The 26,184-nt window shown below is 35.6% G+C and overlaps 1 protein-coding gene across 1 annotated transcript in view; it reads right to left on the bottom strand.

Annotated features, from left to right (window-relative positions):
- Positions 1–22,875: 22,875 nt before the first annotated feature.
- Positions 22,876–26,184, bottom strand: part of LOC131074286 (vacuolar protein sorting-associated protein 53 A) — a 216,527-nt gene continuing 213,218 nt past the window's right edge. The window contains exons 23-25 of the mRNA XM_058010871.2: positions 26,102–26,170; positions 23,560–23,655; positions 22,876–23,416 (exon numbers count right to left, since the gene is read on the bottom strand). Of these exons, the coding sequence (XP_057866854.2) occupies positions 23,135–23,416; positions 23,560–23,655; positions 26,102–26,170 (447 nt within the window). The 3' untranslated portion in view covers positions 22,876–23,134. The remainder of the gene's footprint in view (positions 23,417–23,559; positions 23,656–26,101; positions 26,171–26,184) is intronic.

Below are 26,184 nucleotides of genomic sequence, written 5' to 3' on the forward strand. Positions count from 1 at the left end.
ATGGTTATGCGCTAATCTGTCTTGAGTACATGCTAAAGTTTGGGCCCAAAGTGCTATAGTTTGCCTCCAATGCGCTAGGCTGATGCTTCAACGCGCTAATATGGTGCCTAAGAGCGCTAGTGAAAAGTTGCCAAATGTTCAAACTGTTATGCGTTGTTTTTTAAGATGAATGCGCTAAGTTTGAGCTTTAATGTGCTAAATTTTGACTCAGATGTGCTAGGATATTGCTCCTATGCACTAAACTATTCTATTTGTTCTATTTTTGGTTTTTTGGAAATTTTTAAACACTTGTTTAACTTTAATGGATGATTTTCTTAAGTATAAAATACAAACACAACACGAAAAAGACAACCATTTTTGCCTATTCTAAACAAAGAGAGTATGTTCTATGAGGATGTGTTCAAATTCTCAATGTTTTCACAGGTTTGGATACAAATAAGACAAATTTAGATAGACTCTTTATTCAAAGGTCATCAACAATACCATAGCAAACTAGTCTCGATACTCCATTAGCACAAACAGTCGTGTCTCCCTGTTCAGTTGAGTCCCCTCTCTGCATTTTCATTCTAGGCCTCCTCATGTTTCAGCCCTGATATCACTTTAGGACCATGTCCAGGCCCCAAAATAGGGTAGCAAAGGGGTGTGGCGCCCTTGTCCCCCCTAGGACAAGGGTGTGGAGCCCTTGTTCCCCTTGGATAGGGGTGTGGCACCCATGTCCCCCCTTCTTTAGGTGGCCCTAAGATAGGTCCATCCGACCCTTGGACCTAATTTGCTTCTTGTGGACTTAAATTCTCCTATGTCAACCTTCAGTGAGATAAAAAGTAATTCTCCTAGGCTAGTATAAAAGGGGATTCAGTCCTCTCATTTGGATAACAAGGGATAAGTGAAAATTGGGTAAACAAGAGGAAGGTCTTCAAGCATTCATCAAATTCTCTTCATGTGTCCTCTTCATTCATTCATTGGAGCAACATTACAACATTCATTTGCAAGCATGTGTGTGTTAGGGTTTTGTTATGTTACATGCCATTTCATACAATATCTATGGTTGCATTCAAGAAGCAAAGCAACCATCATCATCAAATTGTAGATCTACAAGGTATACATTTCCATTGTCTATATTTAAGCATTTGCAATTACTTTCTTTCAAGGTTGATTCCTCAATTGGGGTTTGACTGAGGCAAACCCCTATCCACAACCCTTCTTCCCTTCATTTTTGTGTGTAGGTTGCAGATGCATAGTTGTAATTGCAGGTTTGGGCTTCATTTGTAGAGATGAAAAAATCCTTTTTGGTGCGTGAATTTTTCAAAGGACCAAGTGCACTTTCAACCCGGTCTCGACGAATTTTATCCAAATTTGTAGCATAAATTCGTATCAGTCTAAATATCTCAGATCTGAAGTTACAACACAATCCTGAACCGATAGCTCCTTATTTTATCCATTTTGTCTCCCTTTTCTACATAGTCAACAAGTCAACATATCTATTTACAAAAGAGGGCAAATTGCATTCTAACCCTTGCGATCTACTTGGTATTCACATCCTTATTCCCCTTGGATTTGGATCTAGTGGATTCAACCCCTCTTTTGAATGTAAAGTTTATCCCAAGTGAAAATCATCCTAGTGGTTTCCTTTCTCTCTCCTAGGTGGGGAACAACTAGGGTTCAATTTTCCACTTTACAGCAACCTTGTTATGAGGCTCCTTTGCAACTTGCTACAATTTCACAGCAACCTTCAAAAGCTACCAAATATGCCCTTGATGGGGTACTCATCCAACACTATGTGGATCCTCAGCAACCTATTTTGTTGTTTCTACTAGTTATATTCTCACGGACCCCCTTCCATGTGATCTCCCTCTTGATGATCCTAATGATTGTATTTCCTAGATGGTGATTCACCATAGGTGGAAGGGGAAGTCCTCCCCCCTTTCCCAAACCTCTCCTAATCAAGGCTCGGGTGAATCTACTCCTCCTTGATTTGGATCTATTTTGTTTTTGGTCTCACAGGCTCCTCTGTTTGTTTGTCTAACCTTGTTGTTTGGGACTTGTTCCTTTGGTCTTTCTTACTTCCTGTGGGCTATTTAAAGGGTTAGCACCCTATTTTTGTATCTTTAATTATCAAAACAAGTTCGACAAATTCTTTAAGGAGATAAACAATCTAATATTGAAATTTGACCATGATTTTTCCTATCCATTGGCACTATTTTACTTTTTACTTCTATAAAAACGAAGAGGCTCTATGAAAGGTGAACCAAAACGAGTCATAGAAGCCATCATAGATATGGAGGAGCACTTTGGTATTAAATTTAGATGTGCCAACTAGTCTTACCATGAACAGATTTCTACTCTATTCTCATTGAGAGACGAAGAGGAAGCCCATGCAACCATCATCAAAATAGTTGGAGACGAAGCATGGTGTTCAAGACATATACATGATGGAGAAGTATATAAGTAGTTCCTTACTACTATAGTGTAGGTGCTTGGATACTTATTATGGGGTTTTCAAGTGGCTGAAAAAACATTCATATGTGAAAACTTGGAGGTAGTGCGAAATGATGTAGACTAAATTTTGGCCATAGTAAACTCTTAGTGTGGACCTTGGTTCGTGGGATCTACATGCGTAAAGAAAAAATGGAAGATCACAAAAGGCATGGAAAATCTTCAGAAAAGGGGTGAAGGATAAAAATCTAGAAAATTTTATAGCTTTTGTCAGTGCAAACAACAATGTTCTTGCTCCATAATTAGTAGATAGGCTTTGCAGATATTGGTGATGGTATTTGTTTATTCCATCACACGCAATGATCCAATTGGGAATTATGTATTTTCTTTAATTAGTTAAGGGAGCTTCCCCATAAGGCAATATATATATAATGAATGGATTTAAGGGGTGTTTGAATTCATTGACCCTCTTTTGTGAGTTGAAATGTTGAATTAAGGTAAAGTGCTGAAAAATGAAGGTAAAACTAAGAAAATAGTAAGCTACATATGTGGGATTTTTGCATGCACCTGGATCTAAGCAATGTATGCAAATTCGGACCTGATCCCCAAAAAATCTCTAAAAATGTTGGGACCATGGTGGTGGGCGCCTTGGTCCTAATTTTTTCCATCCTGAAAATGATTGATTTGTCTTGCAAATAAAGCTTATTCTGAAGATCGTATTTATGTACCTATTTCCTGCACAAAGAAAGAAGGGAAAATAGGTTGGGAATAGGGGTTTTCCTAAGTCAAACCTTGGTTTAGGAATTAACCTTGAATTAAATAATACAAATACTGAAATAAATAATGGAAAGGTATACCTCAGATCTGCAATGACTAGTAATGATTCTTTGCTTCTTGAATTTAATCACATATGTTGTGTGAAATGGCATGAACATGAAAAAACCCTAATCACACACACATGTTTGCAAATGAATAATGTAAAGTTGCTCCACAATGGGTAGATGAAAATATGGAGCCTTGAAGACCTCTAGAGATGCTTGATGATGAATACTACAATGCTTGGATGCTTGATTGCTTGAATGTCCACCTATATAAATGTCTTATATATCCTCCTATATGCAAAATGAGAGGGTAAGACCTCCTTATATACTTTCCCATCATCAAACATATTAATTTTTTGACATAAGCTGACATGAAGCAAGGTTTCTTGCTCAACATTGGGATAGGGTAAAGGGTTCAAATTTGGGCCCAATTAGGGAGGACCATGGTGTGCCACCATGGTCCTAGTGAGGACCAAGGAGCAACACTCTAGTCCTACCCCATATTTGGTTCAAGGTTAATGGTCTCAACAAGGTAAAATGTGAAAATATGACCATTATTGCATGATAAAAACATAAATGAGTCCTAATTAAGCATAGGGATGAGAACACTAAGGTGAGAGACCCCAATGTGGTCAAAATTGCAAAGGGTGCAATTTTAGGACACTACATTTAGCCCCCACTTTAGCAAGAGTATCATCTTACACAAATACTCACGGAAAAATAAAAGAAAGAGGAATGAAGAAGATGAATGCAAAGAAAGATCACATGGAGTGTAAGACATCACTAATTTCAAGGAACCAAGCCCCCAATATTAGGATCTTAACTCTCTCAAACATATGCAAGGGCACACAAAGAACAAGACAAAAACCAAAAAGACAAACAAAGGCAAAAAGGCAAACAAAGGCAAAGACACCAGACAAAAGCTAAAGACCAAAACAAGACCTCAAGTCAACTAGCCGAAGAGACCTTAACATCAAAATCTCTTAGCAACTAAAATATCATTCCTGAAAAATGACATCTCATGAACACAAGTAACCACATAAAAGAGCAAAGCAAGCATCATCCATGAACTATTAAATATAAAAGTTATGAGTTCATGACAAGAAGAAGCAGACAAAGAACATGAATACACACTAGATGTGTTCTTCTAGGTGATCCATGACAAGAATGATGAGAGAGGAGAAAATAGATGTCTCGCCCCTAGATGTTTTCATCTAGGTGATATATGTTGGGGAGGAGAGTAGGAATAGTCTATCCCTATTCTGCTAGTTTCACTCATCCTCGTGCATGTGTGCAAGTGATGTCTAGTTTCAAGTGTATAGAACCCCATATAAGAGTTTGTTTCCTTTGGTTTCAAGTGTTCTTCAACCTAGTTAAAACATGTAATGTAAATGAAAATTCCAAGAGGTGACTCCATGTGAAAATTCCAAGGGGCGAATGTGCAACTTCGAGAACATCTCATTTAAGAGTTTTTCTCCGGTTTCAAGAATGTGTAACCCTGATTGAAACATGCCTGGCTTCGAGGACATCACATGTAAGAGTTTTTCTCTATTTTTGGTGATGTGTTACCTTGTCTAAGACATATATCAAATGTTGTGTCTGGTTTCGGGCATGAAGCATATTTTTTAAGAGTTTTTCTCTAGTTTCGATAATGAATAGCTCGTTTAAGACATGCAAAAATATAGTACAATATGGTACAAAGGGAGAGATATGGGTGCTCCCCCTTAAGATGTCAACATAACGCTATGTTGATGTGTTAAGGAAGCAAGAAAAATTGATACCTAACCTTCAACACCAAGGAGATATCCTTTAGGCAACAATGTCATAAATCCAAGCTAAAGAGGAAATACTCTTATAAGCAAGGATAAAATAGTTGAAAAAAAGATATATTGCAACCAGTGTAAAGGAGATCCTTGGAGAGGAAGATATCTTTTCTCAAAAGTCATCTACCTCCAAGAGGAGTTTCTTGAACAAATCTATCATCTTCTACCACAAGAAGGGAAGGAGAAAAAGAATGCATAGCTTCCCCCTATTGCTAGGAGAAAGAGATTCTTGATGAAGGATGACACACTTTTGAACCAATGTGAGGTGGTAAGGTTATGATAGTTGTACATTTCCTAGTGAAGAAGAGTTTGTAGCCAAGGACTTACACCTCTTGTATGAGAGAGAATCCTTGAGAAAACAATAATTTCACACAAGCAAATGACACTGAATCATGAAACAAACATCACTCAACAAAGGAAAAGTTTATCCTTCGAGAGGGAGAGAGAAAAAAATTCTTTCCCCCGAAGTGTAAGGACAATGAGAAGAATTACAAGCGTCTAAAGAGAGATTGAACATAAGAAAATGCACTCACATGAATGAATATCCAATGCAAAAAAAAACATTAATATATGTAAATTGCAACACTAAAGAAGAGGTAATCTTCAAAGAGACTGAGAAAGAAAGAGAGATCATAGATTCCTCTAAGGAGGGATTAGTCATAAAAGACATGCCACTCCATATATAAAAAATGCAACCCCTAAAGGGAATAGTAATATTTTAGATAGATAGAGAGAAAGGGAAGAAGTTATCCTTGCCCCCCAAGAAAGAGGACAAAGATAAATTAGGGGGAAGAATCATGCATTCCCTTAGGAGAGATTATTCATAAGTGACATGTCATTTCAAAAAAAGAATAAGTCTTAACAAGGGACACATATGCATTCACATGAAGGATAATTATATGCAAGAAAGGACATCAAGCTATGAAGAATGCAATCTTTAAAGAAAATGGTGAAACTTAAAGATAAAGGATAGGAGATAAGCATGTTGCTACCCCAAGATTTTTGAAATTGAAAAAGAAGCACCTCTAATGAAAAAGAGCCCCCAATTAAGTTAACTAATTGTGTCATATGGTGAGGAGAAACATGAGGTGAGAGGAGTGCTAGGGCACTACCTTTTCACCAAGAAAGATAGCAAGATCTATTGAATTACATATACGAGCATGATCGTACTATTCTTGAACAAGTTCCTTAAATGCTTTACACTTTATAAGAGAATGATAACCAAAATGATGAAAAAGATAATATCCCCTTCCTTCTTTATGTGTAGTGCTAAACTTCACAAAAGGAAAAACAACATTCTTGTCATACTTCAATTTCCAAAAGATTCTAGTAGCCAGTTTTTCTTGATCATCAATACTTGTAGGCTTATTCTTTTGGGATTGAGAACAAGAGTTATTATTAGAAGATGGATTGTCATTAATGATTTTAACTTTTCCACTATCAATAATTTCTTTCATTGCATTTTGAAAATCGGGACAATCATCAGCACGATGGTCGTGAGTTTGATGAAATGAACAAAAAGGAATTTTTTGAAGAAGCACTTTTACAAGAATGAATGGCTTATTGTCTAGAAAGATGATCTTTAAAGTATTTAATCCTAAGGAGTTCATCCATAGGAGATTTATTATCATTGTGTGGTAGAAAAGTGGTGCGATCAAACGGAAAATACGAATTCAGGACTAGTCCACACACCAATGGGACTCTTGGTGCAAGTTATGGAGCTATATGGAATAGCTCAACTTCCCAAGGGATGTTCCATTGTTCTCTATCTCACAAGAACCCTCAAGACAATTCCTTTTCTCTCAGATCACTAAGCAAAGTGATTTAGGGATGACAATCATGAGAATGAGGGATGTTTGATCAATCTACCATGAATACAATCCTAAATGTGCATGATATTAGCAAACATGAATTAAACTAGCATGTATATGATGATAAGATGAAAGGATTAGTAAAAGTACTATCCTAACAAGATACACTAGCTTAATACGATTATTTGTGATAATAGAAATTCTTCTAAAATGTTTATTAGATTATTTCTATTCAAAGAGAGACTAAATGCTTTATAAAATGACTAGATATGGATTAGATGCAGGAAACTTGGATGATGAGTAAAATGTCTATAAGTTTGATACTAAAGACTTGGATATATAAATGGAGAAATGAGGGCTCTATTTATAGGGAAAATAGGGTAATGAAGGGTCAAGATTGGATGATCCTATCAAAGGTCACGATTGAAAGTTATCAATCCATGTTTACAATTCTCACCAATAAAATAGTGACAATTATCAACATAAAACTGCTTGAGAGGAGATGTAAGAAGCATTAAATGCTTGAGAAGACCTCATGGTTACCTTAGCAAGTAAGGGTTAAGTTTTGGTTAGAGTTATCCAATGGATAAAGCTTTTACCCAAGAGGTAAACTCTTGTGCAAGGGTTAAAGAAATAACCAATGTTAAAGCCATCAATACTTGATGAGACCCTTGGGTTAGATGAGGGTTGAGTTAAAGAGAAAGTGTCTAATCATGCAAGAGGGTTGAGTTAACCATTAATGGTTTGGAAGACTTTCAAGGTTAACTTGTTGAAGACATAAAGACTTTGAGGGTTTGAGTAGTGACTTCCCTTTGTTTAGGGATGTGACAATATTTAGGAGATGGGTTAGGCTAATTTAGAAGTGATAGAAGAATCTAGAAGGGGCGTTAGAGAGACAAGTGGGATATGTAGGAGAATGCAAGTGGATGGAGGGTAATTTTAATTAAAATAAATTGCTTTATTTCAACAAAATAGATGCAAGTGGGGGATTTAAATAAATTAGATTTATTTATTTGAAGTGAACAATTTAATTAAGTGTAAATTTAATTAAAAAGAGTAGAAAGGGGATTTAATTAAATAAAGTGATTTTTTTCAATTAAATGATATGAAAGGCCTAGGTGAATTTAATTAAATAAATTGAATAACTTATTTAATCAAATAGATGAATGTGAATGATTTAATTAAACAAAATTTAATTAAATAGAGGAATGAGGTTAAAATGAATATTAAATATTCACTTAGGAAAGTGGTCATTTTTATATGTCTACAATCATTTTACAATCATTTTCTAGGTCTTATGTGGTGATTTGTGTAGGAGGGTTTACAGGGGCTCAAATTCCTTGTTCAAATTTTCCAAGTCCTCGTCCTCTAAAACCTTGTTTTGATATTATATTAAAGTCACTCCTATAAGAATTTGTTAATTGAGAAGGCGAGGGAGCATTATAATAAATATCTTTGAAATTTGTAATGTAGGAATATTCGGAAGGAATGAAAGGATTAGTAGATGAAAGAATATCTTGTGGAAGAGGATTTTCCTTTCTTTCATCATGCATATCCTCTTTGGTAGATTGGGAAGGAAGATCCTTATTATCTAAGGCCTCATCTTTGCTTGATGTTATATGGGGAGAGAGATCATGAATTAAATGTATAACATTATCTTCTCTACAAATGTTTTGATGTTTAAGATAGGCTCTAGGAGAATAAGGAGGATCTAGAGAGATGGAAACACCAATATTTTTATTTTGCCTCCCTTGCGCTAGGGTATGTGTATGAGAAGAAGATGGGGCCACTTTGCTCTTCAATGCTTGCCCTCCATTAGAGAGATCATTGGTAAAAGAATTAGCTCTCTGTTCATTCACATTAGATACCCTAGGAGAGGTACGAGTATTAGATTTTCCATTAACATATCTAGGATTGGGATCAACAAAAACTTTGAGGTGATCTATATATGAAATGCACTTTCCTAGAAACATCAACATAAAACATGTAAGATAAATGAATGCTTTGAGATCTAATTGATGAAAAGGAAGCAACTTGGAAACCCTAAAAATGCAATATGTCCAAGTTCTATGAATGAAAAGAAGTAACATGAAGTGAAAGAAGCCATTATCCAACACATGATTATAGTAAATGTACGTAAAAAACAATGTAATAATATGTAAAATAGCAAATAAAAAAATCCATTTAATTGTCATGATGAATATTTAAATCAAGATAAATTACGATTTTATAAATAAAACCTCTTAATTTATGTAAATTGATAAGATCCACAAATTTGATTTTTTTTTTTTTAAATAAGAATTTGAAATTTGGAACTTACAAAATAATTGAATAATACAAAATCTTAGAAAAATGATTATTCAATTAAATTGAAATAATTAATGCAAAATTGGGAAATGCACAAGGTTAATAAATTAAAAAAATTAGGGTCTCTTTTAATTAGCCACTTAATTTTAAAATTTAAATTTGAAATTAAATATGCAAGTGAAAATTTGAATTTTGAAATTGAAAAGCACTCAGATCTAAAATAATTAATCCAAATTAAACAATTCACAAGCTTAATTTTGAAATTAAAAATCAAGGTTTTAGTAAAATTAACATCTAATTTTTTAAAATTTGTAAGGAAATCAAACTTGTAAATAAAAATTTGAATTTTAAATTGCTAAACACTCAAATCTGATAACATAAATCAGAATTAAGGGTGTAGGGAGTTAGGTTCAACAGAATGTAATGGTGAAAAAATAGGATTTTCACCATTAGAGGGAGAAAACCACTAATTTACATTACATTCAAAAGACGGATGAATCCAATAGATCCAATCCCAAATCAAGGATTATGAGGATTGAATAGTGAATGGATTTAAGGGGTGTGTGAATTGATTGACCCTCTTTTGTGAGTTGAAATGTTGAATCAAGGTAAAGTGCTAAAAAATGAAGGTAAAACTGAGAAAATGGTGAGTTGCACACACGAGATTTTTGCTCGCACCTGGATCTGAGCAATATATGCAAATTCAAACCTAATCCCTAAAAAAGCTCCAAAAAGGTCAGGAACGTGGTGGTGGGCGCCTTGGTCCTCCTACTTTTTCGCACGCCGAAAAGGTTTGATTCGTCTCTGCAAATAAAGCTTATTCTGAAGATCGTAGCTTTGTACATGTTTCTTGCACACAAAAAGAAGGGAAAATAGGTTGGGAATAGGGGTTTGCCTAAGTAAAACCCCAGTTTAGGAATTAACTTTGAAATATTGCAAATACTGAAATAAATAATGGAAAGGTATACCTTAGATCTACAATGACTGATAATGATGTTTTGTTTCTTGAATGTAATCACATATGCTGTATGAAATGGCATGAACATGACAAAACCCTAATCTCACACACATGCTTGCAAATGAATGATGTAAAGTTGCTCCACAATGGGTAGATGAAGAATATGCAGCCTTGAAGACCTCTAGAGATGCTTGATGATGAATGCTTGGATGCTTGGATGCTTGATCGCTTGAATGTCCACCTATATGAATGCCATATATATCCTCCTATATGCAAAATGAGAGGGAAGACCTCCTTATATACTCGCCCATCGTCAAACATATTCATTTGCCGACATAAGATGACATGAAGCAGGGTTTCTCGCTCAACATTTGGATAGGGTAAAGGGTTCAAATTGGGTCCCAATTAGGGAGGACCATGGTGTGGCACCTTGGTCCCAATGAGGACCAAGGTGCTAGGCCCTGGTCCTACCCCATATTTGGGCGAGGATTAAGGGTCCCAGCAAGGTGAAATGTGAAAATATGGTCATTATTGCATGGTACAAATATACATTAAAATCCAAATTAAGTATAGAGATGAGAACACTAAGGTGAGAGCCCCAAATGAATTTCAAGATGATATATATATATATATAATATTGATAAAATATTTATAGTATAAAAATAAAAAAATTAAATTTAAAATAAATAGATCACTAAAATTATTTATATAAAATGTAGACAAACATCAATCTAAATCGCATGGATGTAATTAATGAAATTTGTATATCTGTTTTTTTAAAGTCTATCTAAATTCACATTTATTAGATAAAGTTAAATCATGATTAAATAACTTTTAAGTAAACAAAAATAATTCTTCAAATAAAAAACCATCGTTTATTATTTTATAATTCTTTATGTTCACTTTGAAAAATGCGATAAATATTATATACTTCAAAATAAAACATGATTGATATTTACATATTAAATAAATAATAGCATTTATTTGATTATAATTAATTAATAAAATGAAAAAAATTAATAATTTTATTTCTAAAAATTGTGTTTATATAAATTAACTATTTATTTTTTATATAATTAAGATAATGTTGGCAAGAGACCCTATTCTCGTGAAGATTGATGCATGAGAGATGGTTAGGGGTTGTCATTGATGGCAACTCAGTTTGGAAATCACATTCGGTGTACATAGATTTGGTTTACCGGAAGTCATATTGTTCATGAGGCATAAGTCTGGAAGGTGGAACACAGTAATCAGTAGAATATGAGTACAGTGTGTATATCTTGATTTTGATTGGATAATTTTGGTTGTGGTGAAAAAAATAGATGATTCGAGGTTCAAGGTAGATTATTCCATATCCTGATATCAAGTGTTGATTCATGAGCAAGATTAATGGTCTGGTATCCGGTAATTCAGTTAGAACAAAGCTATTTTGGTGTAACCTGTGATGCAGAATTGTTGGGTTGATTTCGGTGATTGGTTTCCTGTTCAAGCTGATTGGGACGACTTATTGGAAGCTTTTTGTCATTTTGTTTTCATTTGTATATGGATTTGTGGATGGATTGAACCGACTTAAGGTTACACGTTTCATTATGTGTGTTATGCAATTTTTGGAAGTCGACAAGGTAAATGATTCATTTTGTTGGTGTAGATATATAAGATCGATTTGGTTGAACATTTTGATGTATATTATGAGCGAAAGAAGTCTATATGAGTGAATGTGATTGAAGGTTTTGGTGGTACGGTGTATGATAGAGCAAAGAAACAGAGCAGAAAGACAGATCAGTTGCAGAAGTTAATTTGAGTCTAACTGGAACTAGTATTTGGCATAAGTAGATGTTATTCTTTAGTTCATTCATTTTTGTAATCAATTGTAATAGCCTATAAAGTAGTGAGCCTTCCCCCATGTTGTAGCCCTTTTGTGTTTGAGCAATGAGCTCTAAGCAGTGTGCCTGGATGCAAGTGCATTCCCCTCTATGTAATATTACCATACTTCTGGTCATAGTATAATAATATTGTGGGTTCAAATCCCACCATCGTTTTTCCCTTTTCGGGTTTCCACGTAAAAATTTTGGTGTTATGCTTGTATGGTTGATTGCTTTATGTTTCTGCATTTCACTTTCTTTCTTATGTATTTGGTGGTTTAAGAATCGGGATAATAACTTTGAAAATTGCAGAACACTGATTCAACCCCGCTCTCCCCCCCACGCCCCCCCCCCCCCCCCCCCCCCCCTCAATGTTCATTGATTCCAGCAATTGGATCAAAACTTAGTTCCTCCGAAGAAGCCTAACAGCTTAAGGAAGATCCGGAAGATTGAATCAATGGACTTTGGTTTGTAGAAGCAATTTTATGTGGCACTAGAAGACCTTGATGCAACTATGAAAGAGAAGAGTAACCTTAGAAGAACTCTGGAAGCAACTAAAAAATTCATTGAATCTCTTAAATAACAAGTCAACACATCAAGAGAGAAGAGAAAGGAATTGATGGATAAATTGAAGGAGAAAGAAGAACAAAGCATTGACAGTCAAGCCCTACAAGACAAGACGGATGAATGTGAAAAGCTTGCTAGAGATAATGCAGCCCTGAAGAATGAGATGCAATCTATTGTGATGAAGATGACAAAGGAGAAAGAAGACCAGAAGAAGAATGAAGAAAATATGACTCAGTTATTGAAGCATAGATCTGATGAATTTTGTAGATTGAACGATGAAAATGATCAGTTGAAAATTGAATTGGTGCAATGAAATAATGATGGACAAGAACTTGAAAGGTGGATCCTAATTCTGAGAGAGGAGTTTTCTATTACTAATGAGTACAAAGAAAAGTTCAAAGCTAGCTCAACCAGGCAAGATGAAATACTAGAAAGTCAAAGACATGGGAAAGACATGCGAGGACTTAGATTTGAGAAAGGAGAATCCTTCGGTACTGGACAAAGCAATCATCAGAAAAACAACAAACGTCTAAGACAACCTAATGATTATAAATTCAATGGTAAATGTTTTGTTTGTGGAAAATTCAGCTATATGGCAAGTCAATGCAGAAATAAGATGAATAATGTGATGAATAATGGTCCTACCTTTACTAGTCAATGTTTCCTATGCAACAACTTTGGTCATAAGTCGAACATGTGCAGAACAACGATAAATAATTTTCAGAATAAGAGATGCTATGCTTGTGGAATGTTTGGGCACATTTCAAACCAATGTAGGATGAGACCAAATCAGATGAGCTTCAGGCCTGTGCAGAGAAATGTTGTTTGTCATAAATGCAACAAATCCGGTCACATTGCAAAATATTACAGAAGCAAGAATGTAAGAAATGATGCTTCGGTAGACAAAAACAGATCAGATGAGAAAGGTATAACAAAGATTGAAAAAGTTAGAGAGAAGCATAAGAAGATGTGGTTTAAGAAGGAAGATTCAAATGTTCACAATGGCTCCACACCTAATTCCGGTGTTGGAACCTCATCCAATAACTAAGGCCAAACGCCTTCAGGGGAAGTTTTTCATGCAAATCCTTAAAACCTCCTTTTTCATAGATCTGTAACCAGTCGAGGGTGGTTGTAGATGATGAAGATTAGTTGTGTAGTTGATTTCCGGAATATTACATGCCTATCCGATTTTCTGGTGATGAATTCTTGGAGATGTAGGGTATCCAGAAAGTTTTTAGAGTTGTGCATTTATTACAACTTAAAGTTAGGTTTTCGATGGATAAAAAGGCATTTCAATCATTCATTCTTTACATTGTGAACTAAGAGAAAGAGAAGAAGAGAAAGGCGAACAAGATTGAGCAAAGTGAATTGAGCTTGAAGCAATCAATCAGCGATTCCTATCATTTGGTTGAATCTGAAGAGGTGTTTATCCGTGTTCAAGTTGTTTTTCATACCCTAATTTTGAAATGGCACCTGCATCTGGTGTTGCAACTCCATTGGTGGTTGAGATTACTGAAAGGGCAAGGCCCATGTTCAAGATACATCTATTCAAATCTATTGAAGATGATCTAGAAGGTGCATTTTTCTCTGTCCTGTATGGCGTGCTGCACAATGAAGATATAAGGGTATATATTCATTGTAATATTGAGGAGCTTGGGATTGCAGACATGCTATCACTATACACCAAGAACATGATTGATTGAGTGGGGAATCTGAAGCTCGAATTCAAATCATTGCAAGACAAGGGTTTTATCCAATTTGTTCATTTCCCAGTGTTTGATGAACTCGAATGGGTAAGATATATCCCGAGCCAAATCCATGATGAGTTCATATGGTTGGATAGACCTCACAAGATCACGAAGCAATCCATTCAAGTTGTAACATGTTTGAATGCAACCATCGAGATCCCCGGTCTAAGGAAATTTCAAAACACAACAGTGAGTGCGGTTATTGATTCTCTACATGACAGTTGGTCGATGACAATTAGTGATATCATTGAACATGATGTAAGGTTTTCTTCGATGGTGATGGGATATAAAGTGTATTAGTCCAGCAGGCAGAATTCAGTATCCTCTTATCAAATGGTTAAGGAAGACAAAAGGTATGATCTGTATGGAGTGCCTCTCAGTGAGCTAATGAGCAATCTGAAGAAGATAAAACAAGACAAGAAACATGTTTTTAAATTCGTTTCTCTGATTGTTTGTTTAGCACTTTACTTCTTGAATGAAATCCTTGGAATACGAAAGGTTCAATGGGCTTATGATAAACCGATGGCAATCCAAATCAAAGAAGGTTTGTGGGGATTAGGTGATACTGTAACTCAGAAATCTGCTTTGTGGGGATACTTTAAATCATTCTAGGCAATGATGCAAAGTAGAGAGAGGATTCCAAAAGATATTGTTCAGAAGTATGAGAACACAATCTATTTTATGGTGGATAAAGATCAATGTCGCATGGAGGCAGTTGAACCTAGAACTGTTTGGATCATGCTCATGGGGTATGAGGTGGATGGAAATACACTTGATGCATACGCTCAACACCTATTGAGTAAACAAGTAAATGAGAAGGAAGAGAGGTTCGGTACCTACAAAGAGAAGGATCTTGATCTGCATAAGAAATTCATCGAGCTAACAAGAAAGAGGAAAGTCAGAAAGGAAGTTGAAGAGCTTGTTGAACAAATGGGAATATCAAAAGAAGTTGTGCAAAGGGCTAGGGAGCATAACATACTGAAGGAGGACATAATGAAGCCTAAGAAGACAAAACCAGTCTCCACTCCTCCCAAACAATCCAAGCCAAGGCAATCTCAGTCTGCACCTACCTCCGGTGTTCAAAAGCCTATCCCTCCACTCAAGCCACAAGCCAAGTCAACCGGTGGAGCAAAGAAAAGGAAGGAGGAGAAGTCTCAAAGAGAATATGTTACAACCACTACTAAGGATGTTGAAACTGAATATGATGAAGCAGTGAAAGAGGTGAAGAAGACAGCTACTTATGCTACAGTGGTAAAGAATCATCAATCTGGCGGAGCCTAGTCGTCCAAGAAGCCAAGAGCTGAAGCTGAGCCATCTGGTAGAGCCATAGTGAGCAAGAAACAGAAGTCAGAATTAGATGAAGCTCTAAAGTTCGACAAAATTGAAGGTACTTATGATGTTGTGCCCCCAATAACTTTGAAAGAAATAATTGATGAAATACTTAAGGATGGAAATTTGAAGAACGTGTTTGTATAATATGAGAATTTTGATGATAAAGATCAAAGAGCTATAAAGGAAGCAGTTGTTCAATACATGGATGTTTGTAGTAAAGCATTGATAGAATTATCATCCATGATACCCAAAAGTCTATATGACATTTTGGATGCAAGGAGGCATACAACAAGTTTAGAGAATGAAAGAATAAAGGAGTATGTATTAGTGAATTTGAGTTATGTAATTTCTAAAACTGAAGTTGTTAGATTGTTAAAACTTGTTAAGGAGAGATTCTGAAGCAAGAAGAGAGTCAATAAAATCATGCTCGGCAAAATAGATGAAGTGAATAAAGAGACAAAAGTGATTTTGAGACAATTTTTGATAGATCAGAGGTATGATGTGAATCTGACACGTGATGACACTCAACCGGAAGAGCAATCACATGATACATCCATTTTGGAAGTGCATTCAACCGTTCTTGATGTGCAGAAAGATCAATCTTCTGAGAAGACCATTTTAGAAGGGCAATCAAATGAACAAACCACAGTTGCAGATGATCCCAATAATGCTAATGTTGATAACTCTGGTGAAGCTATACAGGATCCTTCGGTGATAGAAGTTGTTTCAGAAAAAGGCAGCTGAGGAGACAGTTGATGAATAAAAGGGAGAAGATGATGTGGAGAAGGGTGAAAAGGATGCAAGTGCAGAGGTGACAGGAAAGGAGAAAGGAGAGGTGAAGGATGATCAAGTTTCGGTGACAACGGCAAGAGACACTATTGCTGACAAAGGAAAACAAGTCGCTACAGATTTAGACAATTTTGGTCAAGGACCTATTGATCTGAGTTCTTTATCTCTAATTCAAGCATTGAAGTTAGCAACTCTTGCACAAGCTAAAGCCAGTGAGGACTTACTCAAGTCCCATACCGCAGATAAAGAGAATAACATTGACAGGAGATGTGTTGGAGAAAATTTTGCCATCTTTCAAACCGGAAATTGCTGATAATCCCTCTGGTAAGCTTAGGAGTATGTTGAATGTTATAGAATCTCATTTTGAGTCTTTGGAGAAAGCAACGGATACTAAAGTTTTAAATCAATTTAATGCCATGAGATTGAAAACATTTTTGAAGATGATTCAGCATGATAGAGTAAGCTTATTAACTGCTATGAAAAGTATTCAAGATGCATTAGATGAAGGTGGCCGAATATACAAGTCATGTCTGATTTTGTCAAAGTTCAGTATGGACATTGACAAGAAAATAAGAGAATGTGAAGGGAAGCTTTCTAGCATATCTCAATCATTTGCACCCCAATCAGTTCCGGCTAGCAATTTTGAACCACAAGTTTTGAGTATATTAGATAAGATTAAGAGTTTAAATCAGGAAAAGGACATAATTTTGGGTAGAGTGGCAGAAGTGAGGAGTTTTATCACTCCCTAGATAGATTCTTTGATGAGAAGTATGCAAGATGCAAAGGATGCTCTAAATTCGAGTGTTCTGGCATATAGAAGAGGAGCAGAGACGCTTGCCTATCTTTTCAATGGGATGATCAACATTTTGGAGAGTTTGAAGAAGGCATGGGATAAACACTTGTTGAGTTGAAGGACAATTTTTGAAGATATATTCAAATTTTTGTAAGCAATTGTGCATATCCTTGTATATAAGTTTTGGCAGATTCCTATCTTTCGCATTGCTATCAAAGGGGGAGAGAGCAAAGTGAAAGATAGTGCGAATTCTTAGGGGGAGCTTGTAGAGTTTTGGAGAATTTTGGGAGAGTTTGAAATTTTGATGTTTTGCAACTTTGAGTGTACAATTCATTCTTCACAGTGTTGCTATAAATACCAAAGGGGGAGATTGTTGGCAAGAGACATTGTTCCAATGAAGATTAATGCATGAGAGATTCTTAGGGGTTGTCATTGATGGAAACTCATTCTAGAAATCACATCCGGTGTACATAGATTTGGTTTACCAGAAGTCATATTGTTCATGAGGCATAAGTCTGGAAGGTGGAACACAACAATCGATATAATATGAGTGCAGTGTGTATATCTTGATTTTGATTGGGTAATTTTGGTTGTGGTGAAAATGGGAGATGATTCGAGTTTCAAGGAAAATTATTTCGTAATCCCGATATTTGGTGTTGATTCATGAGCAAGATTAACGGTCCGGTATCTGGTAATTCAGTTAGAACAGAGCTATTTTGGTGTAACGTGTGATGCGAAATTGTTGGGTTGATTTCAGTGATTGGGCCGACTTATGGGAAGCTTTTTATCATTTTTTTTTGGTCCGCGTATGGATTTGAGGACAGATTAAGTTGACTTAAGGTTAAGCATTTCATGTTGCGTGTTATGCGGTTTTTGGAAGACGACATGGTAAATGATTCATTTTGTTGGTGCAGATATATAAGATCGATTTGGTTGAACATTTTGATGTATGTTATGAGTGAAAGAAGTTTGTATGAGCAAATGTGCGAAGTTTGGTGAATGTGATTGAAGGTTTTGGTGGTCCGGTGTATGACAGAGCAGAAAGAGAGATCAGTTGCAGAAGTCAATTTGAGCCTAACCAAAACTGCTATTTGGTATAAGTAGATTCTATTCTTTAGTTCATTAATTTTTGTAATCAATTGTAATAGCCTGTAAGGCAGTGAGCCTTCCCCTGGGTTGTAACATTTTTGTATTTGAGTAGTGAGCTCTAGGCAGTGTGCCTAAATGCAAGTGCATTCCCCTTTATGTAATATTATCATACTTCTTGCCATAGTATAATAATATTGTGGGTTCAAATCCCACCGTGGATTTTCCCTTTTCGGGTTTCCACGTAAAAATCTTGGTGTTATGGTTGTGTGATTGATTGCTTTATGTTTCTGCATTTCACTTTCTTATGCATCCGGTAGTTTAAGAATCAGGATAATAACTTTGAAAATTGCAGAACACTAATTTAGCCCCCCTCTCAATGTTCATTGATTCCAACAATTGGTATCAGAGCTTAGTTCCATGAAAAAAGCTTAACAAATTGAGGAAGATCTGGAAGATTGAATCAATGGACCCTGGTATATAGAAGCAACTTTTTGTGGCACTTGGAAGACCTTGATGCAAATATGAAAGAGAAGAGTAGCCTGAGAAGAAGTTTGGAAGTAGCTGAAAATTTCATTGTATCTCTGAAAGAACAAGTCGACACATCAAGAGAGAAGAAAAATGAATTGATGGATAAACTGAAGGAGAACAAAGCATTGACAATCAAGCCCTACAAGACAAGACAAGATAGATGAATGTGAAAAACTTGCTAGAGATAATGCAACCCGAAAGAATGAGATGCAATCTATTGTGATGAAGCTGACAAAGGAGATTGAAGACTGGAAGAAGAATGAAGAAAATCCAACTCAGTTATTGAAGCACAAATCTAATGAATGTTGTAGATTGAACTATGAAAATGATCAATTGAAACTTGAATTGGTACAATGCAAGAATGATGGACAAGAACTTGAAAGGCGGATCATAATTCTGAGAGATGAGCTTTCTACTACTAATGATTACAAAGAAAAGTTCAAAGCTAGCTTAGCCAGGCTAGATGAGATGTTGGAAAATAAGAGACATGGGAAAGACATGCGAGGACTTGGATTTGAGAAAGGGGAATCCTCTAGAATTGGACAAAGCAATCATCAGAAGAACAAGAAACCTCTGGTAAGACAACCTAATGCTTATAAATTCAATTGTAAATGTTTTGTTTGTGGAAAATTCAATCATATGGCAAGTCAATGCAGTAATAAGATGAATAATGGAGATGATGAATAATGTCATGAATAATGGTCCTACCTTTACTGGTCAATGTTTCATATGCAACAATTTTGGTCATAAGTCAAACATGTGTAGATTAGTGATAAATAATTTTCAGAATAAAAGATGTTATGCGTGTGGAATGTTTGGGCACATTTCTAACCAATAGAGGATGGGACCAAATCAAATGAACTTCAGGCCTATGCAGAGAAATGTTGTTTGTCATGCATGCAACAAATCCGGTCACATTACAAAATATTGCAAAAGCAAGAATGTAAGCAAAGATGCTCCGACGGACAAGAACATATCAGATGAGAAAGGTAAAGCAAAGATTGAAGAAGTTAGAGAGCAGCATAAGAAGATATGGGTTAAGAAGGAAGATTCAAATGTTCAGAATGGCTCCACACCTGATTCCGGTGTTGGAACCTCATCTGGTAACTAAGGCCAAATGCCTTAGGGGGAAGATTTTCATGCAAATCCTTAAAACCCCCTTTTTTGGAGATCTGTAACCGATTGAGGGTGGTTGCAAATGATGAAGATTAGTTGTGCAATTAATATCTGGAAGATTACATGCCTATTTGATTATCCGATGATGAATTCTTGAAGATGCAGGGTATCCAAAAAGCATTTAGGGTTGTGCATTTATTACAACTTAAAGTTAGGTTTTCGATGGATAAAAAGGCATTTCAGTCATTGATTCTTCACATTGCAAACTAAGAGAAAGAGCATAAGAGCAACGCGAACGATATTGAGCAAAGTGAATTGAGCTTGAAGCGATTAGTCAATGATTCCTAGCATCTAGTTGAATCTGAAGAGGTATTTTTCATGTTTGAGTTGTTTTTCATACCCTAATTTTGAAATGGCATCTGCATCTGGTGTTACAACTCCATTGGTGGTTGAGATTACTCAAAGGGCGAGACCCGTGTTGAAGAGACATCTATTCAAATCCGTTGAAGATGATCTGGAAGGTGCATTTTCCTTTGTATTGTATGGCGTGCTGCACAATGAAGATATAAGGGCATATATTCACTGTAATATCGAGGAGCTTGGGAATGCAGACATGCTATCACCATATACCAAGCACATGATGGGTGGAATGGCGAATTTGAAGCCCAAATTCAAATCATTGCAAGACAAGGGTTTTATCCAATTTGTTCATTTCTCGGTGTTCAATGAACCCGAATGGGTAAGATATATCCTGAGTCGAATCCACAATGAGTTCATATGGTTGGATAGACCTCACAAGATCACGAAGCAAGCTATTCAAGTTGTAACATGTTTGAATGCAATTGGTGAGATCCCCAGTTTGAGGAAAGTTCATAACACAACAGTGAATGCGGTTAGCAGTTCTCTGCATGACAGTCGGTCAATGACAATTAGTGATATCATTGAACATGATGTAAGATTTGCTTTGATGGTGACGGAATATAAAGTGTATCAGTCCAGCAGGCAGAATTCAGTATCTAGTACTGCTATATTTGTCGCTTATCAAATGCTTAAGACAAAGGGTATGATCTCTATGGAGTGCTTCCTAGTGAGCTAATGAGCAATCTGAAGAAAATAAAACAAGACAAGAAACATGTTTTTAAATATCGATTTGGTTGAACATTTTGATGTATGTTATGAGCGAAAGAAGTCTGTATGAGAAAATGTGCTTAGTTTGGTGAATGTGATTGAAGGTTTTGGTGGTCTGGTGTATGACAAAGCAGAAACGCAAATCAATTGCAGAAGTCAATTTGAGCCTAACCGAAACTGCTATTTTGCATAAATAGATGCTATTATTCAGTTCATTCATTTTTGTAATCAATTGTAATAGCCTGTAAGGCAATGAGACTTCCTTCGTGTTGTAGCCCTTTTATATTTGAGCAGTGAGCTCTAGGTAGTGTGCTTGAATGCAAGTGCATTCCCCTCTATGTTATATTATCATACTTCTGACCATAGTATAATAATATTGTGGGTTCAAATCCCACCATGGTTTTTCCCTTTCCAAGTTTCCACATAAAAATCTTGGTGTTATGATTGTGTGGTTGATTGTTTTATGTTTCTACATTTCACTTTCTTTCTTATGCATCTGGTGGTTTAAGAATCAAGATAATAACTTTGAAATTTGCAAAACACTAATTCACCCCCCCCTCTCCCCCTCTCAGTGTTCATTGATTCCAACAAATAATTATACTAGTACATATTTCAATTACTTTTTACAATTAACAATTATCGAGAGTTAATATTCCTTACATAGTGCCAACTTGCTAATTGCCATAGCTACATATTGACTTCCATATTCCTTTGATTTTTTATAATTTCTACCCATTGCCTATTTTTTTAGCAGAGAACATTAAAAATTTCAATGAATTATGGAAGACACTGGAGATAAGAGTGAGGTGAGAATGGATTTTGTTCATGATCATTCACGTCTTATTCCGCTCTCTTTACTTATGGATGAAAAATGATTGTTGCGGAGAAATTAAAATGGAGGAAAAAAATTTGGATGAAACACAACAACAATTGGATCAGCAAGTGGGATATTGATATGCAAGATTGTCCCAACATTAATGATGAGATAAAAAAAAAAAAGTGTGTTTGAAAAATTTAGTACTATGTGGCCAAAGCAAGTTGGTCAAAAGAAAGCACACTATATAAAAGAGTTCAGCCCCTTATGGATGAAAAGTATTATCTAAGGGCAACAATTAAGGGAAAGGCTAGACTTCTAGTTTTGCAAATCAAATTTGGGTCCCACCATCTTAGATGTGAGACATGGAGATGGGTTGTCCCTAACGAGGAGTGGGACAAAAGAACTTGTCTTTTCTGCAATAAATGGGTGGTGGAAACTGAATGGCATTTCATATTTGAGTGTGTTGTGTATGAAGATATCCGCAAGCAATATGAAGACAATTTGCAGGGGTGCAGTCCAAATGAGTTATTTGAGGAAACAAGATTACACAAAACATCGGGCTTCTTGATCAAGACCCAGAACAAAAGAGTCGGCAATAAAAAGAATTTGAAAGTTGTTAGCAAGGATGCTCTCGGTCCCATAAACTGATGGTCGTGTGAATGTCATTAAAACTCATTCATTCATTTATCATATTCTTCAATTTCAAGTCAAATCCCAATTAAAGTGAGTCTATTTTTTGAAATTATCCCCTGAAGCTTTAACTGTAGATAACCCACTACATTTGAATTTATAAATATTATATTAAAACTTCTCTTTCAGCTAAAATGATTTGTTGATTCTTCAAATGTACAATTAGAATTTCAACATTAAGTGATGGCCGTGTTCTATTTACCTAAGGCACTGTCAACTAACACTTCCTGTACTCACAAGATTGTATCTTAAGAGAACAAAAATAAAGACAAGAATAGAAAGAATCCTTTTATTCTCAAATATTTGTTACAAAATTGTATATGAAAAGAGCAGGAACAAAATGGCAAGATGTTGCGTGGAAATGTCAGAAATGGGGTAATCCTTACCTTATTTTACAGTGTGTTCAGGAAGCATTACAAAGATAATATTAAAACTAAGCCAACTTCTGCATCGCACAGATATCTCTGTCTTCTTCAACAAATGCACGGTGTGTGTAAAGAGGAATAAGAAGAAATGATTTTTCTAAGTGTTAAAGAGCTTGCGGAAGGGACCTTCCTTTTTATCTTTAGCTGCTTCAGTCAAAGCTAAGAATCTTTTGAAACCGGTGGTGGCTGCACCCCTTCCCAGAGCTGCAGCACGTGTGAGCACATCTTCATGATTTGCGACTGCACCTATAATTGAAGGTGCAGTAGGAGATGGAGAAGATGGTACTGCAGGTACAACTGAAGTTTGTGGGATATTGATACCACTGCTATGCCTACTAAAATCATCTAACAGATTCTGCTGCTCAACTTTCTTCAAGCCCTGAAAACAATTCACATCAAGTCAAGAACACATTTAGCTGAAAACAGAAATGAGGTTGTTATCTTCTATCAAAATAAGTTAACTACGATAGCATCAACTGCTTTCTGACAAAAAAAAAAGCATTTCGAGTAGTGTAGAGAAACCTTGAGATCAAGAATCCTTTGGAAATCTGCAGCTGTTCCTTCTGGAAGGAGAGCTCGGTACGTGTCTGCAACAGACTCCATGGGAGATAGAATTACCTAGTACACGCCAAAAGGGGACTTCAGAGTAGTTTCAACTTTCAAATATTTGATATGAGAAGTATCTTGATTGCCCAGAAAGCTTAATAAAATTTGGTTAAACTTAAAAATGACAAGAAATGAATGTAAGTTTTAGACTCATTTTGATTCCAAGCAAAAAGTAACAGAACTCCATGCAGATAGAAATTACGGTCACCAAAATGAAGAGTCCTCCTAGGCTGCAAGTTAAATGAATTTACTAATTCCAGACAAGCACAAAATTTGACCAATTGAGAATCTAAACCCAATGATAGTCATGCATATTAAAATTTTGAGCCAAGCATGAGTGTCCATGAGCATGTGAAAAGCCACCAACAGCTCAACAAAGGTAATCAATGTTTGTCACGAGGAAATTGCCTAATTTTCCTAATGGCATGGCTGCTAGTGCGTACATTCGTGTACCAAGAACAGCCCTCTCAATGCAATGATCAATGTGGCATGTACTAGTGAATGTTGTAAAGGACCCTATCCATATTGCACAAATCAGCTTTTCTCTTGTTATATCTCACAAAGTATAGAGTATGTTACTTTGTTTTGTAAATTGAAATTCTCTAGCTAAATAGAATGTTCATAAAAAATAATTTAGCTAGAGAACAAAAAATCAAATCAAAGTATATGGCAATGCGCATTTTGATCCAACCACATATTTCATCTACTCATAAGCATGTTTGAAAGCATACACTCCAAGAAACACAACCATTTGATTCAAAAGTAGATGAATGTTTACTTTTTCTCCACCACAACCTTAGCCTTTAGATAGAAAAACTTCAAGTAATGGAAAAATTGTGTTTTTGTTTGTAAATTGTAATTACTGTCTTCTTGCAATTTGCAATTACTATTCTCATTTTCTATAGGATTTGTAAAACTAGGATTTAAATTTGATTATATTAGGGAGTGCCAAGGGTGATCAGCCAAATGACCTTGACAAGATCTGTCCGAGCTTGGAATGGCTAGTTGATGTAGAGGAGCCACTTGATGAGGTAGACTTTAATGTTTTTAGGATAGCTGATGAATTTTATAAGTACTTGAATCAAATTAGGAGTTGGTATGACTTTGGAGCTTCATCATTTGGAATTGCAACGCCCTAGTGGATTGTACTTCATAGCATCTAGCCTAATTTGCTCCATCTGCTTTGTGTTTCTTGGAGTTTGTATTTTGTAGGTTGACATTAGTACTTTCTAGTTTATTATTGATTTTGAGGGTTCAAATTGTGAAGTTAACATGCAATGTGCCCAACAATTAGCAATATCAAACTTAATGAGAAAAATCCACATTTCAAAATTAATGGTGTACACTCTATCTCATCCCCTATGCAAGTAGACAGGCTTTAAATATAACATAGTAAGTGATTTCCCTTTTTTCTCTGTTTTGTTTTTTGAAATTTTCTGCATTCTTTCAGTTCCCGATATCATCCAAAGAAATTGAAGATATTATTCTCTTCTGGTTTGCCAAGATATTCCTAAGAAAGAGATTTTTTTCTATGATCACAAAGACTACATATTGCTGTGCAGTACTTTAATTGTGCAATGATCCCTGCAGTCCTAGCTTTTGTATCTTCAGCATTCTGTATGAATGGTTTTCTTCATACCTTATCTGCAAATATTGTAAATGATTGATTGTCTTCAGTAGTTCAGCACCATCTCAAATTTGTGCTTGTTGATACCAAATCTTTTGCAGCCATTTAAGAACCACCATTTTCCCTTTATGATGACTACAAACATTGGTAATTCAATGATGACAAGTAGCACTCCAGTTTGAAAATAAAAATGATGTTTCAAACCTAGAGAATTTGTGAAGCGAAATTTCAGATTTTGGATTAGATTTCCAAATCCACATACAAAAAGGTTAACAACATCTTCATCAGCAGCAATCTATTCATTGTAAATCCACACCAAAATAGCTTTAAGATGATATAGAAGCTAATAAATGATTGAATATGCTGAATAAGAAATCAAAAAGGACATATAGACTTAAGGTATGAATTTTTTAAGTATTTTTTCATTCAGAAACATTAGGAGATAAACCCTTTTCAATATTTTAACTTAGGTTCATTTATTCACAACCTAGATGAGAAAATTTTGTGGCCCAGTAATCACTTTGTTACATATAATGACTGATCTTATCCGAGGAAGAAATTTGAGAGTGTCATTTTGACCAATGTGCATCTATTAACTCCACTTACAATACTTAATCTTAAGGAGGAAACTCTTCTATTGAATCTTGCAAATTCAAAAAATGCTACTCCAATATCTGTGTTTTCCAAGTAAAATGTGGATTGCAGAGATAAATGTCCACTATTCACCAAGAAGCACTGAACGGTATAGCAGTTGAACTACCATGATTAATTTTCTAGTGTAAATGTCCATGAATGGTTCAAATGGCTTTAACTCAACTGGTATGCACTTACCTTTAAAAGTGCCTCAGCTTTACCCATCTCACGACCAACAAATTTTGTATATCCAGGGGATGCAGCACTCTGCAAAAAACAAA

The sequence above is a fragment of the Cryptomeria japonica genome, chromosome 7 (genome assembly GCF_030272615.1).
Source record: "Cryptomeria japonica chromosome 7, Sugi_1.0, whole genome shotgun sequence".
Taxonomy (NCBI): Eukaryota; Viridiplantae; Streptophyta; class Pinopsida; order Cupressales; family Cupressaceae; genus Cryptomeria; species Cryptomeria japonica.